Source organism: Prionailurus bengalensis, chromosome B3, assembly GCF_016509475.1.
Source record: "Prionailurus bengalensis isolate Pbe53 chromosome B3, Fcat_Pben_1.1_paternal_pri, whole genome shotgun sequence".
In the NCBI taxonomy this organism is placed as follows: domain Eukaryota; kingdom Metazoa; phylum Chordata; class Mammalia; order Carnivora; family Felidae; genus Prionailurus; species Prionailurus bengalensis.
In genome coordinates, this window is record NC_057355.1 from 107,105,304 (window position 1) to 107,128,775 (window position 23,472).

At 41.2% G+C, this 23,472-nt stretch overlaps 1 protein-coding gene across 2 annotated transcripts in view; it reads right to left on the minus strand.

The window, feature by feature from the left end:
* Positions 1-23,472, minus strand: part of CCDC175 (coiled-coil domain containing 175) — a 77,518-nt gene that overhangs the window by 27,756 nt on the left and 26,290 nt on the right. For both annotated transcript variants that reach the window (XM_043556276.1, XM_043556277.1), the window contains exons 9-14: positions 19,907-20,043; positions 16,630-16,740; positions 13,576-13,647; positions 12,408-12,543; positions 11,674-11,805; positions 4,750-4,888 (exon numbers count right to left, since the gene is read on the minus strand). In XM_043556276.1, coding sequence (XP_043412211.1) covers positions 4,750-4,888; positions 11,674-11,805; positions 12,408-12,543; positions 13,576-13,647; positions 16,630-16,740; positions 19,907-20,043 — 727 coding nt within the window. The remainder of the gene's footprint in view (positions 1-4,749; positions 4,889-11,673; positions 11,806-12,407; positions 12,544-13,575; positions 13,648-16,629; positions 16,741-19,906; positions 20,044-23,472) is intronic.

Consider the following 23,472-nt stretch of genomic DNA (forward strand, 5'->3'; position numbering starts at 1 on the left):
GCACCTGGCCGGTTCAGTCGGTTAAGTGTTTGACTTTGATTCAGGTCATGTTCTCACAGTTGGTGAGTTTGAGCCCCTCATCAGGATCTCTGCCGTCAGCATAGAAACCACTCTGCACCCTGTGCGCTGCTCCCCCTGCCCCGCCCCTTCCCTGCTGGTTCTCTCTCTCAAAATAAATAAATAACTTAAAAAAAATTTAAATACTATTATAAGGTTTAAAACAAAAAATAGAAGTTAGATGTTTCCAATGCAGTGCAGTATCTGACTCCTCAGAATCAACAACTTTTAAACTCAACTTTTTCTTCTTCTATTTTCTTACAAAATGCTTATATGACTATTTCTTGATTTGTCACTTTAAGACACTTTCTATCTTCTTCCTAATATAGAAAGTAGCACACTTACTCTCACCCCTACATCCCCACGTGCACTTCTAATCTCCCCATAAAGTCATGTTTTTAAAAATTTTTTTTTCAACGTTTATTTATTTTTGGGACAGAGAGAGACAGAGCATGAACGGGGGAGGGGCAGAGAGAGAGGGAGACACAGAATCGGAAACAGGCTCCAGGCTCTGAGCCATCAGCCCAGAGCCTGACGCGGGGCTCGAACTCACGGACCGCAAGATCGTGACCTGGCTGAAGTCGGACACCTAACCGACTGCGCCACCCAGGCGCCCCAAGTCATGTTTTTTAAAGCGAATTTTAACTATATTTTTAAAAAAGATTTTAAGTAATCTTTACACCCAACATGCGGCTTGATCAAGAACCTTCGATCAAGAGTCACATGCTCTACCAACTGAGCCAGCCGGGTGTCCCTAATTTTAACTATTTAGATCATTATGACAATGTAAACATTCACAGATGAGACAAATGGTGTCGTATGATTATTCCTCCCCTCCTGTATAATTTTTTGTTTTTCCTGGAGCTAAAAATACCTCATTTTTTATTTCCTTAGTTTTCCATGTACACATTAATTCATATCTAAATCTATAATAGAATTATAAAATCTTTCCAAATATTACTTCCCACGTGGTCAAACACCTTAGGTGATCTACCAGTTTCATATCTCTTCCCTCCCCCACCCCCTCTTGCCCACGGCCGCCTTCTCTTTTCTGAGCACTTGGGACTTTCCTCTGCATTCCCCTTATGTTGGACCTCCTGTTTCCTGAATTTCACGTCCTTTTCTTTTTAAGTTATTCCGAGCAAATTCTGTACTAGCTTCCTGAGACAGAGTAAATGAGAAATTTTGATATCTTATATATCTAAACATGTCTCTATTCTCTATTTATATTTGACTAATAGTTTGGATGGGTATCTAATGTTAGATATTATTTCTCTCAGAATTTTGAAGGCAATGTCTTTTTTTAGTATAATAGTATAATAGTACAGTTAAGAAGCCTAAAACCATTCTGATTGCTCATCTTTTGAGTGAGATCTGCTTTTTCTCTCTAGAAGCCTTTGGAATATTCTTTTTTAGCCTGAAACCCCACAATGATGTGACTTACTGTCTTTTCCTTTAGAAATTGCACTGGGGATTTGATGGGCCTTTTCAAATAGGAAACTCATATTCTCCAATTCTGAGAAATATTTTTGTATTATTTCTTGGATAACTTTATCCTTTCCATTTCCTTTTCTGGCCTTATATTAATTAAATATTCAACATCTCAGAATGGTCTTCTAATTTTCTTACTCTTTTATCCTGTTCCTCAACTCCTTATTTTGTTCTATTTTTTGAGAGATTTCCTTTTCTTATAATCCTATTAAATTTTAAGAGTTTCGTTGTCAGGGGTGCCTGGATGGCTCAGTCGGTTAAGCGTCCGACCTCGGCTCAGGTCATGATCTCACTGCTCCCGAGATCGAGCCCCAACAGTCAGTCTCTGTGCTGACAGTTCAGAGCCTGAAGCCCATTTCAGATTCTGTGTCTCCCTTTCTCTCTGCCCCTCCCCTGATTGTGCTCTCTCTCTCAAAAATAAATAAACATTAAAAAATTTTTTTAATACAATAAAATATTGGTTATATTTTTCATTTCTAGGAGCTCTTTCCTGTTTCTCTGTTCTTTTTCATACATGCAATATATTTTTTCTCTATGAATGTAACTTTAAGATATATTCTCGAAAACATATAGAATGTATATTTTCTTTAATATATAGACTATATATACATTATGCATAATATATAGAGAATAGACATTCTCTAAGAAGATGTATCTTTAAAAGCATTCTTATATTCATTGTGTCAGCTGTTTCCACCAACTTCTGTTTTTCTGTCTGCTTTAGTTTCTGCCTTTCACATTGGAGTTTTTCCTGAGGTGTCTGGTGATCTTTGACTATCTCATCCTATTTAAGCATGAAGCACTAAAAGGCTCAGTTCCTGGGTGGGTTTCACTGTACAGTGATCAGGAAGGGACCAGCCATTTTGTTGGAGGATCCTCAAATGTTAGATTATGTGGGGCTTTTCTCTGGAACTGTTTAGTTTCCTTAGAGAAGAATCCAACCATCTCCTTTTCAAGAGGGGGAAGGGATTACAGGACAGTCACACACACAATGGGCTGGCAGCCTTCATCAAGTTCAGCAGTGGAAGGGGGTCTCTGTATAGCGTCTGTCTTCCGCCCTCTGTCATATCTGATATCCTGCAGTTTAGAACCCCCTGGTCTGACTTCTCTGCCAGCACTGGGAGGAGTAGTCAGTAGCTCAGCTGCACAGAAGATGGCATCTGACCTGGAGGTCTAACCGCTTGTTATAAAGATTTTCAACCAATCTTCAACCCTGTGACTCATTTCAGCTTCCCAGTATCAGGGTCCTCCAATGCCCAAGACTTGCCAGGTCCTTGCTTTCATGGTGTGCTTTTTATGCAGGCACTTGCTAGTCACACTTCCCTTCCTGTTAATTCTAGCCAATTCTACCTTCTAAAGATTTGTTGATGTTTATTTTCTGCAGATATCTTCTCTGCCAGTCTCTGTACTTGCGAGTCATAATTTTTTTTCCCTAAAAAATATTTTACACACATTTTTATGAAATTTCACTAGGGAGCACAGATAGATGCTTGTTTTACCCATAACATTTAACTGAAAGTCGTAAGTCATAACATTGCTCTTTGTGTGTTCTGAGCCACTTCTATCCTAATTCTCACTGCTGGCAGGTGAAGCATATTTTCCTACTCTGGAGCGCATTGCTCTTATGTTCCCTTTCTCTGGCCTTTCCCTCTTTTCTCTCCTTTCTTGAGTATTTTCTTTCTTTGCCTCAAGAGAATCAGCACTTGCAATGTATGGAAATATATTGCTTATTTTCAAACTCCTCATGTTTCTTACATCCTCCACCGTAGTGCAAGAAGGGATGGGAAGAAGGTTGGGAGAACAGAAAATTGGGGGTGGAGTACATAGGTTTCATGACCCTTCTTAAAGCAGCAAAAGACCAAGAAAATCTACCTGAGTTGACTAAATGAGAATCTGACAAGAATTGGAAAATCAACTGAGGAATGGCAACCAGACCAATTATTCAAGGTACTTATTCTTATAATCTTATATTCTTAAAAAACCACTTTCCTTGGCAATGACCACTATTCGCTTTTATTTTTGAGAGAGGGTGTGCATGTGTGTGCACGCACGCAAGCAGGAGAGAGGGAGAGGGACGCACGCAAGCAGGAGAGAGGGAGAGGGAGAGAGAGAGAATCTCAAGTGGGCTCCATGCTCAGCACCAAGCCCCACATGGGGCTTGATCTCATGACCATGAGATCATGACCTGAGCTAATATCAAGAGTCAGACATTTAACCAACTGAGCCATCCAGGCCCCCCCACCACCACTATTCACTTTTCAATATTTGTTTTACATTTCAACATATTGGATTTCTATATGATTATATCTTTTTGACACAGACTATTTCGATGTCTCTCCCCATATTCATCTTTGCCAGCTGTTTATTCCCATCACAGTGCACATTTTTTGGGGGCTCCCGTTCTAGTCCTTTCTGTAACTTTTGATCCTGGTCTTCTGATTTTCAGGGTACTTTTTCCATCTAGAAAACAGAAATTCTAGAAGCTTTTCTGCTTAACAACCTTGTGGGACTTGTTGGTTAATGATACTCTGCTTCCCAAATGCAAGACAAAACTCACACCTCTAGAGATGATTCTGGATTTATGAAATTTTGGGTGCAGAGTTAGATGACTACATCCTATTTTTCTGGAGAAAATAAGTATTTTTTATATTTAATATACATGATTGTGCCCTGTAACAAAATGTAAAATATACATACTTTGAGACACATTTCACATCCTCTATAAAGCCTCCATTTCTAAGACTAGTCCTTATATATCTTTGCCTTAGGGGTGAGTTAGGAGGAAAAAAAATCTGACGAGTACCTACTTGGTAAATGGTTAGAGTCATAGCTGGAACAAGATAGAATATTCAAATTCATGTTAAGAAACAGAAAAAAAGAATCCCACTTGGTAGCAAATAAAGGTGTTATTTCTACTTTTACCAAGGAGAGACAGAAACCACATTATACGGTTGTCACTAATTCTTAATTTTAAAGTCTCTAAAAGAGAAAAGGAAACATTTGACAAGGGCAACATCAGGGCTGCGGTGTAAAGAAGAAATTAGTAGCTGGGGCAAAAACTAGAGAAGAAAGAGTTAAAGGCGATGGGAAAAGTTTGCAGAGTTTCATCACTGGCTCACGAATGATGACCCACCTTGAGTTAGGGGATATCAGTGAAATCCTTACCTGTCTTAACGTTAATTACTGAGACTTCATACCTACCTGTAATAACATGAATGAGCTCTTCCAGTTTTCCAGCTTTGCTCATATATTCTTCTTCTGCCACTTGAAGTTGCGGAAGACGCTCGACTAGTTCATCTTCCTTTACTCTGTTACTTTGCGTTTCCCTAGCGAATCTTAGCTTTAAAGAAAATAAAGCTAATTTTGAGGCATGATTTTAGAGAACGGACACAATCTACACTCCAGAGCATAATGTAAGTTCTTTGAGAGGAAGAGCCCTGTCTTAGTGTCCTCTCGTCGTGAGGTGCATAGAAAGGTATCCGGCATATCCTAGATATTCGAAACATATTTGTTGGCTGATTCAGAGAGTCTCTGGAAATCTATGAAGTAAGGAGATTACATTCAATGGTCTCTCCAAGGAGCCCTTCATTTCTCTAGCTCTACTGCTATGATTCCATTAATGCTACCATGTACGTACCCTAAACACCTATTTGAGAAAATCTCTCTTGAGCATATTTTACGGAAAAACAAACAAACAAACAAACAAACAAAAAACAGGCAGCAATGGGACACCTGGGTGGCTCAGTTGCTTAAGTGTCTGACTCTTCATTTTGGCTCAGGTTGTGATCTCACAGTTTGTGAGTTCAAGCCCCACACTGGGCTTTGCGCTGACAGTGCGGAACCTGCTTGGGATTCTGTTTCTTCCTCTCTCTCTCTCTCTCTCAAAAAAAAAAAAAAAAAAAAAAAAAAAGCAGCAAAACAAAATATACATAAGTCCTAAGAAAAGTGGATTAAATAAGAAATGGGGAGGGGGTAGAAACAAGTGGATATATTGTTACAATAAATGGGCAAAAAGCACCCAAAACAAAACATGAAGATGCCTGCTTAATTATCCAGGTTCTAGTTAACTGGACCTCTCTTAGCAAGTCAGGATGGGTTTAAAATGGTGATAAAGCAGTGACAGCCAGCTGATATTTACTAGCCATTCTCCTGTCCCTCGATATCAGGACTCCTCAGTTCTAGCTCAGCATCTGGCTGCCAGCTAGACTGATTTCTCAGCTTTCCTTGCAAGTGGGTGCGACTAATGGTTTTGTGAGCAGAAGCGGTGTGGGCTGCGTCTGGGTCCTCTGCCTGCAACAGGAAGCAGTACGTGCCCCCTTGGTCCTTCCCTCCTTCCCCTGGCTGGAAAAGAATGAGAATGGAAACTGCCACTTGGATCCACAGAGGTTAGCCTCAGGCTGAGGATGGCAAAGCTGCCCTTCCAACCTTGGGCCCCTTCCCTTTGGCCTATAATGGGAGAGAAATAAACCTCTCTCTTCTGTAATGACCACGTCAGGGCGTCTTCTCAACTAGATAGCTAGACTCTTAAGATCTGAATAGGCCATACTTGACCCAACTTATTCTTAACAACTTTTTCGCTTTTTACCTTTAATCCAGGTTGCACACATACATAATCTGAAGGAAATCCCGGGCGCCACCAGGGCAATGCCAGGCATGCGTCTTCAGTGGGAGGGACCTCACACCACAGCTGACCAGAGGCTACTGTCCTTCGACCCCAGCAAAGTGGTAACTCAGATGTAAGAGGAAGATACCCACATGGGTGGGTGTGATAGGCACCTTGGTTTTGAAGCCTCATGTCCAAATAGGAACCAACTTCTCTTGGGTATACCCTCCAGGTCCCCGAAAGAGACGTGCCTACTTAAAAGAGGCACCAAACCCAGGGAAGCCCGATGCTCTAGTTTCCCCACCAGTTATTCTCCGGGTCAAGATGCGGCATACCAGTCATGGGTCACTGTTTACAAACAATGTTGCCTGACGATACAACTTTAGTTGTCTACCTTTGCCAGGGTCTAGGGGAATGACCCAGAAGGTTAAGCCAAGGTCAATTTCCCAATAAAGAAGAGAGGGTTGGTAACCCTTTACTACACATATCCTGCCTGTGTTCACCGTATTTTGGCATCTCTGATAAAGCAGCCTGTCTGCACCCTAGTTAATAGAGCGATACACCAGCCTGGTATGTTCCCTCCCAAAGTGCAATGAGAATCCTTAGGGATAAATATAGAAAGATCAAAACACATGTAAAAACACCATAATTTAAACACATTACAATGAGGCATCAGGAGTAATTTTCTCCACACTGCATGTTAAGAAATTCAACTGTGTAGGGGCGCCTGGGTGGCTCAGTTGGTTAGGCGACCGTCATGATCTCGCTCAGATCATGATCTCGCAGTTTGTGAGTTCGAGCCCTGCGTCAGGCTCCGTGCTGACAGCTCAGAGCCTGGAACCTACTTCAGATTCTGTTCTTCCCCTCTCTACCCATCCCCTGCTCACGCTCTGTGTCTCTCTGTCTCTCAATAATAATAAATAAACATTAAAAAAATAAAGAAAAAAGAAACTCAACTCTGTATTACCTATACCATGTTCTCTAAGAGAATTGCTTGAGGGTCTAAGGAAGTATGTGAATGCATTAATTTGTTCCCATTGCCTACATTGACTTAAGCTGCCAGAATTTCCCTGACAAGGAACCATGCTGTTGTTTCATGCTTTGAGGGAGGGTTTGGGTACCAGATGCTACGGCATCTCAGACAAGTTGGTGTTCGTCTACCGGCTCAGGCAGGCCCACTGCTTCTTCAACTCCTTCAAGCTTCCCTGATTCCGGAGCCACATGCACACTTAGCTCAGTGATAATGGGCTCAGGCTTTTGCTGCAACCCCTTGGAATTGGAACCTTGGAAAAGAGAGAGACTGATGCAGGTCCCACCCCTGTTCATCAGGATGAGTTCCAGCTCATCCTATAACTTCCTGTCCATCTTTCCTTCCCAACTGCTTGTCCTACAGCCTTCACGCCCCAGTTCCAGATGGAAAGCAGACAGACTCTCTAGACTGTGTAACCAGCCACCATGGTTCCAGAAGGTCAAATCCTTTAAGAAACCTCATTTCTGGTGGCTCTGCTTCTCTGACTGAACTCTGCCAGATATAGGGCTGTAGGACCCAGCAGATCCAATTCATGGTCAAGGTGTCAGCACTAGGTCAGAATGATGTAGAAGCCTGTGGCAAGCTCCAGCAGAATTGTAGCCGAGGCCCCCAGGTATTGGAGCCAAGTCTACAAAGGACTTAGTCACAGTACTGCCTGGGAGAAAAATGCCTCTGGAGATTTGGAAATTTATATTCTGAACCGGTGACTAACATCCAGGACTGTTTTCCTTAGACAAAATATATGGGTCAGGGGCCCAAGTGGTAGTGGACTTCTTACTATTAAATCTTATGATTTTGTTTTCCCTCCCTGTGAATTTGGGCTCTGTTCATTTAGACATTGTACAACACTGGTAAGAACGATTGTACCAGGGGTATAATAATGGTTCCGTAAACCAAAATCGGAGAATGCTTCTTCTCCATTTTGGGCTCCTCACGCTACTGAACCAATTGCAGAAATGGGATTCTAATTTGCTCCAGGTTATTGATGAGGACTATCAAGGGGAAGAAGGGTTGTTGCTTTATAGGAAGGGCACACAGGCTGCTCTCTGTGCCTTTCTGTGAATTAGACACAGGTGGACACAGCCCTGCAGGGGGCGCACAGCCTGGCAAGGGGGGTGGACACTGGAAGACTGTCGGCTTACCTTGCCTAATTGCACTGTGTAAGCTCAAGTGCAATATTACATAGCAACCTTATCCTATTCCTGATTTTAAGGGGATTGCCTCCATTGGTTCACCATCATGTATGAGAGTAAACTGTCAGCTCTCTCTCAAGAAATACCTGAAATGCTGACTACCTACTTCCAAACACCCCCTCAGCTACCACTCTGGATCAAGCTACTTGAACCACTTGCAATACTGCTGTAGCTTCCTAATTGGTCTTCCTGCACCCACCATTGCTCTCCTAAATTCTGCTCAACATAGCAGCTAGAATGATCCTATTTACATGAAAATCAGACTATTCAGCCCTTCACTCAGAACCCTCTTATCAGGAAACTTACCTTCCCAGCCCAGGCAGAGGAAAGACAAAGTACTCACAATGGCCTATAAGGAGGCAGACCTGGGGAGGCCCCTCTTGAATCATTCCTCATGGAAGGACTCACTCACTGCCTTGTGGCAAGGAGTATGGTCAGCTGCCAGCCTCCAGCGGCCGGCTCCTTTAGAGACTTCTCAGTTATCTACTGAAGATCATGCTCTTCACGGGGGCCGCCAACCAACTGACTGAGCAAGGAGGTGGTACAAGGGTGTAGCCATTTCTGCCCAAGGCAGGGATCTGCTAATGGACAGTCCTTGCTCAGGAGCTCCCCAGAGATAGTTTGCGGGTTACATAATAGCCTGATGGCTCCCCCTGCCCAGTCCTTTCATAGGTATTACTCCCTAATAAACTTTACACTCCTCATTCTGCCTCAGCATTTCCTTCCAGAAAATGGATCCCTCTCCCTCCTGTCCACTCCAGCCACACTGCCTCCTTGCTGTTCCTCAGATAGGACAGCCCTGCCTCCTCCCTTCCTGTTTGCAGCAACCTTCTGCCCTTCAGGATTCTACCCTTCCTTGTCTAACAATGCTCTTTAACAGGGCACACAGACCACATCACGTACGCTCGCCCTATCCCCAGTCCCTGCTCTATTTTTCTCCATAGCATTTCTCACTTTTGAATATACTCAAGGTTCCACTTGTTTATCTTGTTTATTTTCAATCTCCGTCCACTAGGATGTAAGCACCATAAAGGCAGAGGGGTTTTTTGTCTGTTTCTTTTTTGTTTTTCAGCATCTAGAAGAATACTAGGCACCCAGACAGATGGCATCCAGCAGAGAAAGGTTTCCCACCCTGACTCTTCTCCCTTCTGTTTCTTCTCATTTTGTCTGAATTTGGGAATGTTTTCTTTCCCTTGTTTGTTCCCTGAGCTGTGCCAATTTCCATTTCACTTCTTCCTATTTCTGGCCCATCCCCTTCTGACACCTCTTCCCTGAGTTCCTAGATTTCTATATTGCTGATCTTCCTTGGCACCTGTACGAAACTAAAATATATATTTTTTAATTTACAGAGGGATGCTTGATCACAGTTTTCATCTGTTCCAACACCATCTTCCTGAGTGTTCTTCAGTTGTTGGACAGTTTTGTTCCCCCTTTCACTTATTTTTTTAATAGATTTTTTAAAAAGTATTATTATTATTATTATTTTAATGAACACATTTTTTCCCTTTATTTTTTTTAGAGAGATAGAGTGAGTGGGGGAGAGGTTTGGTGGCAGGGGGAGGGGGGGGAGAGAGATAGAATCCCAGGCAGACTTCACACTAACAGCACAGAGCCTGACTCAGGGCTCGATCCCACCACCAACTGATCATGACCTGAGCTGAAATCAGGAGTCAATCACTCAATCCACTGAGCCACCCAGGTGTCCCCTTGTTTTTCTCATGGTATTTTTGTGTGGAGGACACAGCTGCTCCTTTTTTGTTATTCATATTAGAAAGAACTGGCTTTTCTTGGACCAATAATCTGTGGATGGGTTTCTGCAGGATGTGGTAGGGGTTGTGTGGGGAGGCATGGGGTTGGCCCAGGGCAAGATCTGAACTTTGACATGTAAGGACTCTCTGCTTCCCTGCTACAGCAAGGGACTATTGTTTTCAAAAATTATGGAAAGAGCCCAAATGCCCATCAATTGATGAACGGATAAAGAAGTTGTGGTTTATATACACAATGGAATACTACTTGGCAATGAGAATGAATGAAATGTGGCCTTTTGTAGCGACGTGGATGGAACTGGAGAGTGTTATGCTAAGTGAAGTAAGTCATACAGAGAAAGACAGATACCATATGTTTTCACTCTTATGCGGATCCTGAGAAACTTAACAGAAGATCATGGGGGAGGGGAATGGGGGAAAAAAAAGTTACAGAGAGGGAAGGAGGCAAACCATAAGAGACTCTTAAAAACAGAATAAACGGAGGGTTGATGGGGGGTGGGAGGGAGGGGAAAGTGGGTGCTGGGCACTGAGGAGGGCACCTGTTGGGATGAGCACTGGGTGTTTTATGGAAACCAATTTGACAATAAATTTCATATTAAAAACAAATAAATAAAACAAATAGTAAAAACAAAAAACAACAAAACAAAACAAAACAAATAAAGCCCCTCTTTGATACAGCCGGGGCCTCTGTTCCTCTTCAAAACGAATCAAGTTCAGGAAGGCCTCTACCACCATCCCTTTTCTCCTCATTCCAATACCAACGTAGGTCTCCAGGAAGCACCCCCTTACCTTTCCAGGTAACACCAGCACCTTGGAAAGGTGTGTTTTCTGTTGTGTTTCCAGAGACCCGCCACCTCCAGGCCCCTTGGGTACTTTCAGTGCCTTTTCGCTCCACCTCCCCCAGCATCCTTGCTCCATTCCATCCCAGGTGGCTCCTGGCAGCTCCCAACTCAGCAGGATGCCCTCTCTGATAAGGATTTCCAAGCTTGGCCTCCCTGGCCTCCCTTGCCCTTTGCTGCTTTCCCCAGCTACTCTCGCGCCGGCTCTGCCTGCCTTCCTGCACCGCTCCCCTTGTCCCCGGGGACTTTGCCGGCACTTCTACGTAACTTGGAGTGTCTAATTTTCTTTTTTTAACTGAAAACATATTTTATGTTGCTCTTTTTTCAGGACAAAGTCATAATGAAACTAGGCTTGCTCACACTGGAGGTTTTACATTTAACCGCTTAGAGTAGCATGAAATAGGGGCACCTGGGTGGCTCAGTCGGTTAAGCGTCCAACTTCAGCTCAGGTCACGATCTCACGGCTTATGAGTTTGATCCCTGCATCGGGCTCCGTGCCGACAACTCAGAGCCTGGAGCCTGCTTCGGATTCTGTGTCTCCCTCTTTCTCTGCCCTCCCCCACTCGTGCTCTGTCTCTGTCTCTCAAAAATAAAAACGTTAACAAAAATTGTAAAAAAAAAAGAGTAGCATGAAATATACCCCTCCCCCCATATGGCAATTTCAAATTGTTTTTAGATGCAAAATAAAACTTACCTCATACTTGCTCAACTCTTGAACTAACTTTTTTTCTTTGACAATAAATTCTTCCTCCACTTGTTTTAATTCTAATGTAAGTTTTTCAGTCTCTGCCAAAAACTCAGTGATCTCTTTTTGTCTAAAATTGGTCTAATCAGAAAGCAAACAAATTGAAGATCTGTCATTTGCCCTGTAGCAGTCAGCCTTACGTTTTCAAAACAGCCAAGAATTAATATCTCTTTGCATGATACTTGGCTCTGATTTCAGGTTATATATTTTCACAGCAACTACTTGAGAGGGAATTTATTTATTTATTTTTCCCTCCAGAGGTTAATTTATTCACCAAACAATGTCTATAACCTACATGAGGAAATGGATGATGGGACTGATGGGGGATGGAGGAAGGGCAGAGGGTGAATACCAGCGCTGAGTAATGATGTTTGGTTTCTTTTTTAACAGAGAGCTTCCCTAAAAGTGAACGTCAAACGAGTTTCTGGTTACAGATTTCAAAAGCATATTCTAGAGACAAGTGCGACTTTGTTTGCTAAATTCCTACAGTTCACACAGAGCAAATAGGAATTTCTCAAGAAAGTTAAATAATTCACTCTAAGCATAAGTCACCAGAAAGGAAAATATCTCTTCATAAGATAAGGTTTAATTAAATATTGAAGGAGAATTACTGATATGCAATAATAATACTGGGTCCATACTAACATGGAGCGATAATATTCAAGTTCCTTGAGTTCCTTTACCTCTTGCAATAGTTTGATGCATCTAGATTCAGCAGTCTGTACTTCCTCTAAAATTTCTTGTACTTCAGACTCCAGCTTCTTTTTCAAACATGCATGTTTTTTTCGTGAACAAGCAATTTTCCACTGAGTTATGACACTGGAAATGAGAGCAGAAAGAATTCTCGTGAAACTGGCTTAACAGTTTACTGAAAAGATACAGGAATTCCAAGCAACACAAATCCTACTATGATCACATAAGACCGTTTGAGCTATTGGCAATGCGGACGACGCACATTAGCTGAAAAAAAATTAGACAAAGCGATAACTGCTTCAGTGCCGTCGACTTCACAAGCTTGCTTCGCTGCAACAGCCTGTGTTGGTACGTCCACTAGGACCGCGGACAAACCACACTTGGCCGCTCACACCTCCTTTGGGTGAAGGATGGCAATGGGGAAGTTTCAAGGGCGGGCAGAAGTGACCCAGGCAGAAATAGCAGTTAAAACTACCTCATTTCAACCTTCTAGGTTCTCAAATTTTTCTCTCCACCACAATATTAAAAAGCTGCACTGGAGAACGGGAAAGATGTGCATGTGGAGTCTTACAAATGAGATTAATAACCAGGACAACAACAATATAATACACCTAAGTTTTTGCAAATACTTCCTAGGTGCCAGGAGGTCATCTGAATACTTTATATAGATCTTCTCACTGGCCATTCACGGTGACTTCGCAGGACGGGTGCTACTATCATTGGCCACTTACTAGGGATGGGAGCAAAGAGAGATTATTAAGTAACGTAGCCTCAGTCACAGAGCTAGTCAGCGACAGAACAACCAAAATGGCCTGTCCTCAAAGCCTGTATGTTTAGCCACACTTCTCTGTCACTGCACATAACCTCCCCTACTGGTCCATACGGAGAAGCCTGGTGAGCAAGAGGCACTACACCAATCTTGACAATTTCCTTCTTCGGGGAGCTCACTCGATTGAAATGGAAAACTTTGGTTCTGTTCAAGCCCCCAAATCAAACTAACGAACTGAGAGAACTCACACAATTTAGGAGAATAATTTCCTTGGACTCTAGCAAGCAACAAGCACTCTGATTTCCTCCCTACTTTGAGGCACTGCGCATTAAGATAACATAGACTTACTCATAACACAAATGAAAAGAAAAAACAATTTTTTTTTTTACCGTCTCTGACTTTCTCTTTCCCGGTTGTCATTCAGGATTTTTATTTGTCTCCGATATACTTCCTTTGTTGCTCTAAAAACAGGAAGACATACACTGGGTTTTGCATTCGTGGAAGCTAGTAGACTACACAAAAGACTTTATGTATAATTCTTATGTACAATAAGACTACCATCTAATTGGGAGAAAAACCAAACCTCGTGTAACAACGAAAGGTAGTGGTAGACTCGTAGAAGGACAATTATGGTTTTGTGCAAGTGCAAACTGATTTTGCAGAATTGTGGTAGACCTAAGGGAAAGGAAGAATAGATTCTGGGGAGGCAACTGACGAAGGGACATCGGAGGTTAATGTTTGACAGAGGGAAGAACACAGATTGCCGGAATGAAGGTGCAATTTCACCATGGGAAGGACGTCATCATTCACAAAGACGTGGAAAAGGTACAACAAGTCAAGAGTTATGACCAACATAGACTTGCCACAGACAGAGGACACGAAGGGAAGCAACACAGTGACATAGGAGGGGTGAAGGTCAACAAATTGGTGAGGAACTTTGAATTCCTGACTGAGTCCTGGTTTGATGCAATGTATAATTCAGAAAGCCAATAAAGAGTTTTGTACTAGGGGTAAGTAGTAATTAAGGACGGAAGGGTTTCTTGTGAATCTAGGATGGGTGGAAACATGAAGAGTCTAGCATAGGTATTAGAAGCCTTTATTATTTTTATTCCCTCTTTCTCTATGAAGTGCTTCATATGCAGAAATGAAAGTGAAATATGACTTTGTATCTTTTGAAAAATAGAAATATTCAGGGGTGTCTGGGTGACTCGGTTAAGTATCCAACTTCGGCTCAGGTCATGATCTCACGGTTTGTGAGTTCGAACCCTGTGTCAGGCTCTGTGCTGATAGCTCAGAGCCTGGAGCCTGCTTCAGATTCTGTGTCTCCCTCTCTCTCTCTGCCCCTCCCTGACTCGTGTTCTGTCTCTGTCTCTCAAAAATAAAAACGTTAAAAAAATTAAAAGAAAAATGGAAATAATTCATAGCTAAAACAACACATAATGCTGTTAAACTAGCAACACAAATGTGTTCGTGGTTTTTTTTTCCTCCATCTAAAATCACAGTGTGGGTTGTTTTTTTTATGAATATGATTTATTGTCAAATTGGCTTACTTACATACAACATCCAGTGCTCATCCCAACAAGTGCCCTCCTCAGTGCCCATCACCCATTTTCCCCTCCCTCTCCACCTCCCCATCCACCCTTAGTTTGTTCTCTGTATTTAAGAGTCTCTTGAGGGTTTGCCTCCCTCCCTCTCTGTTTGTAACTATTTTTTTCCTTTTTTTCTTTTTCTTTTCCACTTCACCCTTCCCTGGAACTCTAAGATTCTTCGCAATGTGCCCAATCTCATTGATTTTATTTATTTATGTATTTAGTTTAATCCACAAAGTAGTTGAACTAGAGTGAAATAACAACAACATTAAAAGTACTAAATGAAAACCAGTATTGGGTCGCAAATTTGGCTCTGAGCTTCCTGGTGATGGGAACCATGATGGCACAATACTTGATTATAGAATCTGCGTTATTCATGTGGAAAACAAAACCCCTAACTCAACCCGATTCTATTTTCCCACTCTTTCACAGGGAAGGGTTCATAGTTTCCTTTCTGAAACCAACATGAGAAACAGATGTTTAAATATGTTGTTCAACAGTGTAAGGACAAGCAACCTGCACATCCTGCTGTGTTCTAGATTTCTGTTGGCAGGAGTCAAATTTCATCTCCACTTGTCTTAGTTCTGTAAGTTAGTTTCTCCACTGCCCTACACTCAAGTCACAAAATATATTCAAATTTTAAAAATAAAAAATATGCAACCCCCTATAATCTCGCAATTCAACTTTTAGGACGTTATTATAAAGAAATAGTCGTATACGTGGATATATGTTAAAGGAGGTTAATTTGAAAAATGCTCATAGTAGAGAAAACACAAAAGCCAAAGCATCAGTAGGGTGCTGGTTACATAAAACATAGTATATTCAGTGAAAGGAATATTAAGCAGCTAAAGAAAGACTGAAGAATGAGGTCCCATATATATGAATTTTGCCTCCTTCTGAAATAGTTTTAAAATCAACAGATAAGTGTAAAAATTAATACAAAGAATTCCCATATACCTTTCACCAATTTCTCCAAATGTTACCTTTTATCACACTTGCTTTATCATTTTCCCAGATATATTTTTCCAGCTTTTTATGGAGATATAGTTGAAATATAATATTGTGTAAGTTACCCAGATACAATTTTAAGTGGATAAATTACAGTTCTAGAAAAGTACAATCCTATTTTTGAGTGTACGTACACACTCCTATTATAGAAAGCATGCATAGCAAACTGTTAACAGTGAGATCTCTGTGGGGAAACAGAGATTAGGGTCACTTTTATGCTTCTAAGCCACACTTTTTTAAAATTTTTTTTTAACGTTTATTTATTTTTGAGACAGAGAGAGACAGAGCATGAACAGGGGAGGGGCAGAGAGAGAGGGAGACACAGAATCGGAAGCAGGCTCCAGGCTCTGAGCCATCAGCCCAGAGCCCGACGCGGGGCTCGAACTCACGGACTGCGAGACCATGACCTGAGCTGAAGTCGGATGCCTAACCGACTGAGCCACCCAGGCGCCCCAAAGCCACACATTTCTACATTTGAATTTTAAAATCACATCAGGTATTACTTATTTTAATCAGAAAAACTAAAATTAAAAATTAAAGTGATTTAGAATGGCAGAAATGAACACCATAGGGGGTCAGTGTTGTGATAATGTTCAGGCACATTCTTGTTCCTAGACTCCTGATGGGTCCATTTCTCATGTCCAGCAGCTTGTCCAGAACTCAGGACCTGTCTACCCTTTCAATGGTAGATTCAATTAGAATGACCCTTCTATACTGTAAAACAGAGACAGTGAATTATAAACTTCCCTTTCTATAGGATATCAGAAACTGATAGATCTATGGTTACCATATATTAAAACAAATGCAGAAAAGAATGATTAAATGTTTCAAGGGCAACAAACATACTGATGAAGTTCCTGGAGAGTGACAAGTCCTTCCTCCATATTTTTGATGTCTACTTTTCTTTGCGATAGGAAGTTTTCTTTCCGACTAATAAATGCCATTTGTTTCTGATTCCTGCCATGAAAAAACCAGAGTTAGCATATGTTGAAAGGTGAAATCATCTTTTTTAACTCCTCAGCATGAGGGGACATTGCAATCACAAATAAGAATGTAGAATGTAGGCTGCCAAGTTTGGTTCATCAACTATTACTGAACAAATTAGGAAAATAGAAACAAAGTCTTTTTGCTAGTGGTGGTGAAATCTAAACTCATGAAAATTCCTAAGCCATGGAGAGAGCATGAACTGCTGTGGTCACCATAAAACCACAAGAACAGTTCTGTCCCTAGCACTCTGTCCCTCTGAGCAGGGGTGTCTCTTTTAATGTATTTATCAATTCTACCATGTTCTTTTGTGAAAGGTGAAGGGGTCAGTTAGACCAACTTTAAATACTGGCTTTGCCTCTTTCTAGCAGTGTGACCCTGAGGGAAACTTCACCTGGAGACGAGCCCCAGTATCTCCATCCATAAAACAGGGATCATAATACCTATCTCAACAGCTAGAAGGATTAAATGAGCTATAAAGTGCTCAATCCAGTATGTGGGACTCATGAGGCACTTTGTAAAAAGTGGTTACATTTTGTCTCCAATTTGTAGAGAATAATAATAGGAAGTATACAATTTTGTTCAATTTCAGTTTTTTTCCAGACATTGATAGGGGCATTCCTGTAACAGAAAGTGCTTTATATAAGGGTCTTGTCTTCTTCAAAACTTCTATGGACTGAACTGTGTTCAGTCCCTAAAATTTGTGTGTTGAAGCCCTAACACCCAATGCGATGGTATTGGAAGGTGAGGCTTTGGGGAAGTGACGAGGTCACCTGATTAGATGAGGTCATGGCGAAGAGGCTCCTTGTAAGAAGAGACACCAGGGAGTTTGTTTTCTCCCTATTTCTACCATGTAAAAACACAGCAAGAAGGCAGCCTTGTGCAAGCCAGGAAAAAGGGCTCTCACCAGAACCCAACCATGCTGGCACCCTGATATTGGATCTCCATCCTCTGGAACGGTGAGAAATAAATTTCCGTTGTTTAAACCACCCAGTCTATGGTGCTTAGTCATGGCAGCCCAAGCTGAAGACAAAAACCAGTAACAATAGTAAATGTTTTAGTGTTACAATGATTTGTCATCAGCACATTATCAATTCTACCATGCTATTTTATGAAAGGTGAAGGGGTCAGTTAGACCAACTTTAAATACTGGCTTTACCTCTTTCTAGCAGTGTGACCTTGAAGGAAACTTTACCTGTAGATGAGTACTGATTGACTCAGTACTGATCTGGGGAAATTTTTTTTTTGCTGAAAAAAGCTACTGAAAGCAGACTCTTGGTAGGTTTTTCAGTTGAACGAGATACAATGATTGTAGCTACTCTCTGCAGCTCACATGCTGCAATGACCATAAACTCAGTTTCACCTAAGTGTGCCTGGACACTGTAATTACACTTCTGTGTGATCTAACTTTGTCTGTAGTAATGGATCATTACTTACAGAATTCATGCTTGCAAGATGTTATTCTGTATTTGTTAAGAAAATATTGGTGAATGGCCACTATCTGCTAAGCAATGTACAAGGTCCTGGGGATGTAGCACTGAGTAAATACCCTGATCTATTCATAGTTCAGTGGAAACGAGATTTATAGACTACTTATGACAATGCAGTGACTGATGAAAAGGAATGGCATCAGAGGGATGTTTCAGAAGGATCATTCTGGTAGAAGGAAGGTGAACAACTTAAGGGTGGTAAAGCAGAAAGTGGGGAGAACTTTGGAGGGACAAGCCAGTGCAAAGAAGCTGAAAGAGGTGACAAGAATGGAGTTGGAGAGAAGAATGGGATATATTTGAGAGATATCCGGGAGGTGGAATTGACAAGCCTTGGTGCTTGAATGGAGTCCAACGGGTAGTAAAAGATAGGAATTTCCTTGAATAATTTCCCAGTCTCTGGGTTAGGGGATTGTGTCAATGACCAAACCCTTCACAGAGTTAGGGAAGAGATGGCAGAGCCAGTTTCTGATGAAGGTAGATCTCACGGTTTCTCTAAACAGTCTCATGGAGTAAAAGCAGGATTCTTTTTTCAAGAATCTGACGTAGGAGTAAATATAATGCCCATGGTGTTTATGGATTTGATCTAACCCATATGAAGAAAGCATTACTCAGTGCATATACAGGCAGATGAGGAGTGTGTTTATTTTTAGGTAAATATTTTAAAACTAGGATGAACTTAAGTAGAGAGTCACCATTTTTTTTTACTGTAAATTTTTTACAATGTTTTTTTTTTTAATTTTTTTTTTCAACGTTTTTTTTTAAATTTATTTTTGGGACAGAGAGAGACAGAGCATGAACGGGGGAGGGGCAGAGAGAGAGGGAGACACAGAATCGGAAACAGGCTCCAGGCTCCGAGCCATCAGCCCAGAGCCCGACGCGGGGCTCGAACTCACGGACTGCGAGATCGTGACCTGGCTGAAGTCGGACGCTTAACCGACTGCGCCACCCAGGCGCCCCACAATGTTTTTTTTTTAATATATGAAATTTATTGTCAAATTGGTTTCCATACAACACCCAGTGCTCATCCCAAAAGATGCCCTCTTCAATGCCCATCACCTACCCTACCCTCCCTCCCACCCCTCATCAACCCTCAGTTTGTTCTCAGTTTTTAAGAGTCTCTTATGCTTTGGCTCTCTCCCACTCTAACCTCTTTTTTTTTTTTTTTCCTTCCCCTCCCCCATGGGTTTCTTTTTTTTTTTTTTTTTTTTAATTTTTTTTTTCAACGTTTATTTATTTTTGGGACAGAGAGAGACAGAGCATGAACAGGGGAGGGGCAGAGAGAGAGGGAGACACAGAATCGGAAACAGGCTCCAGGCTCCGAGCCATCAGCCCAGAGCCTGACGCGGGGCTCGAACTCACGGACCGCGAGATCGTGACCTGGCTGAAGTCGGACGCTTAACCGACTGCACCACCCAGGCGCCCCCATGGGTTTCTGTTAAGTTTCTCAGGATCCACATAAGAGTGAAAACATATGGTATCTGTCTTTCTCTGTATGGCTTATTTCACTTAGCATCACACTCTCCAGTTCCATCCATGTTGCTACAAAGGGCCATATTTCATTCTTTAGAGAGTCACCATTTTGATCCCAAGGAAAGCACCCCATAACCATAACATGTTGATTCATGTACAGATCATGGATAGAAACATACTCATTATAAGTGTTCTGTTTCTGTATAAAAACTTTCTCCTCCTCACTTAAGACAATCTTATATTGTCTGGTAAGAGTATGCAATTTCTCCTGTAGATCTTTGCTCTCTAAACGATTTTTGTGTAGTTTTTCAGCCATCTAGGGAAAAAAAAAGCAATTAGAGGACACATTTCCTTTGATGGGAGTCAGTCATGTGGCAACTCTAGAGCACTGGGTATGTTACTTAGCATACAATAACTACGCCATAAATGTTGAGTGATTTAATTCTGTATCAAATATGCAGTTACACATTTTGGGGCCTCTCCTATAAATTATGACAAAAGTATAGAAAGGTAGTAGATACTGATGCAAAAACCACAGAGTAAATCATTCATATTGAAATAAGCATTGAGATTAATAAACTGAGATCATTCAACAGGATCCATAAGTCCTTTTCCCAGAAGATAAATTACACTAGGGAAAAGAAAATGTAACACCCATAGAAGCTCTTGCTCAAAACCTCTTTGATGAGATACTAGGTCTGCTTCTTGTTAAAGATTTCTTTTTTTTTAAATTTTTTTTTTTTCAACGTTTATTTATTTTTGGGACAGAGAGAGACAGAGCATGAACGGGGGAGGGGCAGAGAGAGAGGGAGACACAGAATCAGAAACAGGCTCCAGGCTCTGAGCCATCAGCCCAGAGCCCGACGCGGGGCTCAAACTCACGGACCGCGAGATCGTGACCTGGCTGAAGTCGGACGCTTAACCGACTGCGCCACCCAGGCGCCCCTTTTTTTTTTTTTTTTTTTAATTTTTTTTTTTTTAAAGATTTCTATTCAAGGACAAAACTAATGTTTATTAGGGAACTTTGTATTCAAGAAGTTTGTGTTTAAAATGTCTCTATTGAATTGCTTCAAAAGAGGTAAGAAAGTTATGTTTAGTATGAGTGATGGGCTGAGTAGTTCACAATAACCTTTTGGCTGAGTATTACTAGAACAGCTGGATGAAAAAATATCTTAGAAGTGTTGAAGAACTAACAAGATAATGACTAATTCTATAAGAAATCAAAAATCCAGAGTAGAGGGCACCGGGGTGGCTTAGTTGGTTAAGCATCTGAATCTTGATTTTGGCTCGGGTCATGATCCCACAGTCATGGGATCGAGTCCTGCATTATTGGGCTCTGTGATGGGTGTAAAGCTTTCTTAGGATTCTCTCTCCTTGTTCCTCTTCCCCTCCCCTGCTCTCTCTCTCACTCTCAAAAAAAAAAAAAAAAAAATCCAGAGTAGTAAATCGAGCACCGAAAACTCCTTTTACCCTAAGGACATTGATTGATATGGAAGAAACCACTTGGAAATGGAATTTTAGTTCTCTTACCTGACAAGAGGGACAAAAATCAACAGAGTTCATCCAGGTATTGAGTTTGATAAATCTTCTACCACTTTAACCTGTGGTCTCAAAAAGCTTCATGCTCTGGAGAAGGGTAAATTGGAAGCTAATAAGCCATGGCCCAGCCTAATTTTGATCACCAGGGAACCTAAGGGTGCATTAAAGTGGTTTGGGACTGGTAATACCCCAGCCATCTGACGGAAGTGAATTGAAGTCTGTTCCTGGAAAAGACATGATCATCCTAAGCTTCAAATTGTTTTTACAAACTTTCCCCCCCCCAAATACAATGTCTGGTATACAGTTTTCTACTAGGAACAGAAGGAAATAAGACAGCATGAAAAAAAAATTGTCAGAAGCAAAAGACTACAGAAACAAACCTATAAAACCATCAGATAGTGAGTGGAATTAGATACTGAACTATACAAATATTGTGTTTACTATAGTCAAAGAAATGTTAGACATACTTGAAAATTATGGCAAGGAATTGAAATAGACAATGCAGATTTGAAAATTACCAATTAAAAAAATTCAATAACCAAAATTAACAGCTGAAATAAGACCATCCTGCCCAGAATACAGCAGGGGGAGACAAAAGATAGAAAACACGAAAGAGAGGGTAAAAAAACATAGAGGATGTGTTTATTAGCACAAATAATTGTATACACACACGTGCATACATATATATACAATTGGAGTCTCAGACCAAGAGGAAAGGGAAGGAAATATGTGAGCAGATAACGGCTAAGAATTTTGCAGAACTTGCAAAATACAGCAATTCACAGATCTAAGCAGCCCAATAAATCCCAAAGCAAGAGAAATAAAAAGAAAATGTGGGCATATGATAGTGAAAGTGAATAAGTCAAAGGGAACAAAGAAGACCTAAAGTAAATGAGCTACGCCACTTTCATGGATTGGAAGCCTTGATATTGTAAGAATGTGACATTCTCCCCAAACTGATCTATAGATATAATGCAACCCCAGTCCAAATGCAAACAGGTTTTTTTGGCAGGACTTGACAGACTGACAGAAATTCAAAGGGCCGAGAACAGTGAAAGCAATCTTGAAGAGCAAAGTGGAAGGATTTATACTGCTAACTATAAAGGCTTATGTTAAAAGCTGCTAATTAAGAAAGTCTGGTTTTAATGTGAGGGGAGACAAGCCCAAAGGAACACAATAGAGAGCCCACAGATCTACACACATATTTACAATGTATTTATGATCTGCCGCTGATTTATGACAAACTTACCATTATAGTGCAGGAAAAGATGTTCTTTTCATTAAATGGTGCTAGATAATCTTATGAAAAAATATGAACCTTGACCACCATCTCACAGCATGCGCACACGCGTGCGCGCGCGCGCGCGCGCACACACACACACACACAAATTCCAGATGGCTTGTAGTCCTAAATGTGAAAGGGAAAACAATAAATCTTCTAGAAGATCATGAAAAAATATCTTCATGACAAAGGACATAAAAACCAAAAAGGAAAAGATTGATAAACTGTACTTCATTGCAACTAATAAATTATACCCATCAAAAGATATGTATGTACATAAGGATTGTACATTTATAGTGTGTGTACTGTTCTGTGTGTAATATCTTGTAATAAAAAAATTAAAATAAAGTTAGAATAGAAGTTCATCACTGAACTTGTCTCCTACACCTCATGAGAATTAAGATTGGCTGCCACCAAGAGTCCAGTGGAAATAGTAAATGGGTCAGAGCCCTGATCCCTTTGAAGCAGTCACTGACTTGAACTCATGGAATTTGGCTGACGGCTATGAATTAAAGCGAAACCCCTTTGCATTTGCCCTTTGAGCAAGTAAGCCATGCCAGTGTAGGGGTCCTGGATTTTCCAGACAGTTGGGGGCCTGCAAACTACGGAGCTATCATCTGAAGCCTGCCTGGCAGCTTCAGGAAATAAACGGAAAGGAAAAAGAAATCCTTTGCCCAGAGAATGAAAGACAACTTTAAAAACCAACCAACTGACCACCCAGCCAACCTACCAACCTTGTCTAGTTTCTGTCTTTCAGAATCTTCACAACTAAAGAAGCAGAGTAGGTCTAACCTGGAGGGAAGCCGTCCCTAATGCCATTAGCTCATAACCAAATGGAAAGAATGTAACCGGTTCAAATCATTCTTATGGAAGAGATCCACAGTGTACTGTTTTATATTCTATTTGTCACCCAATAATATATTA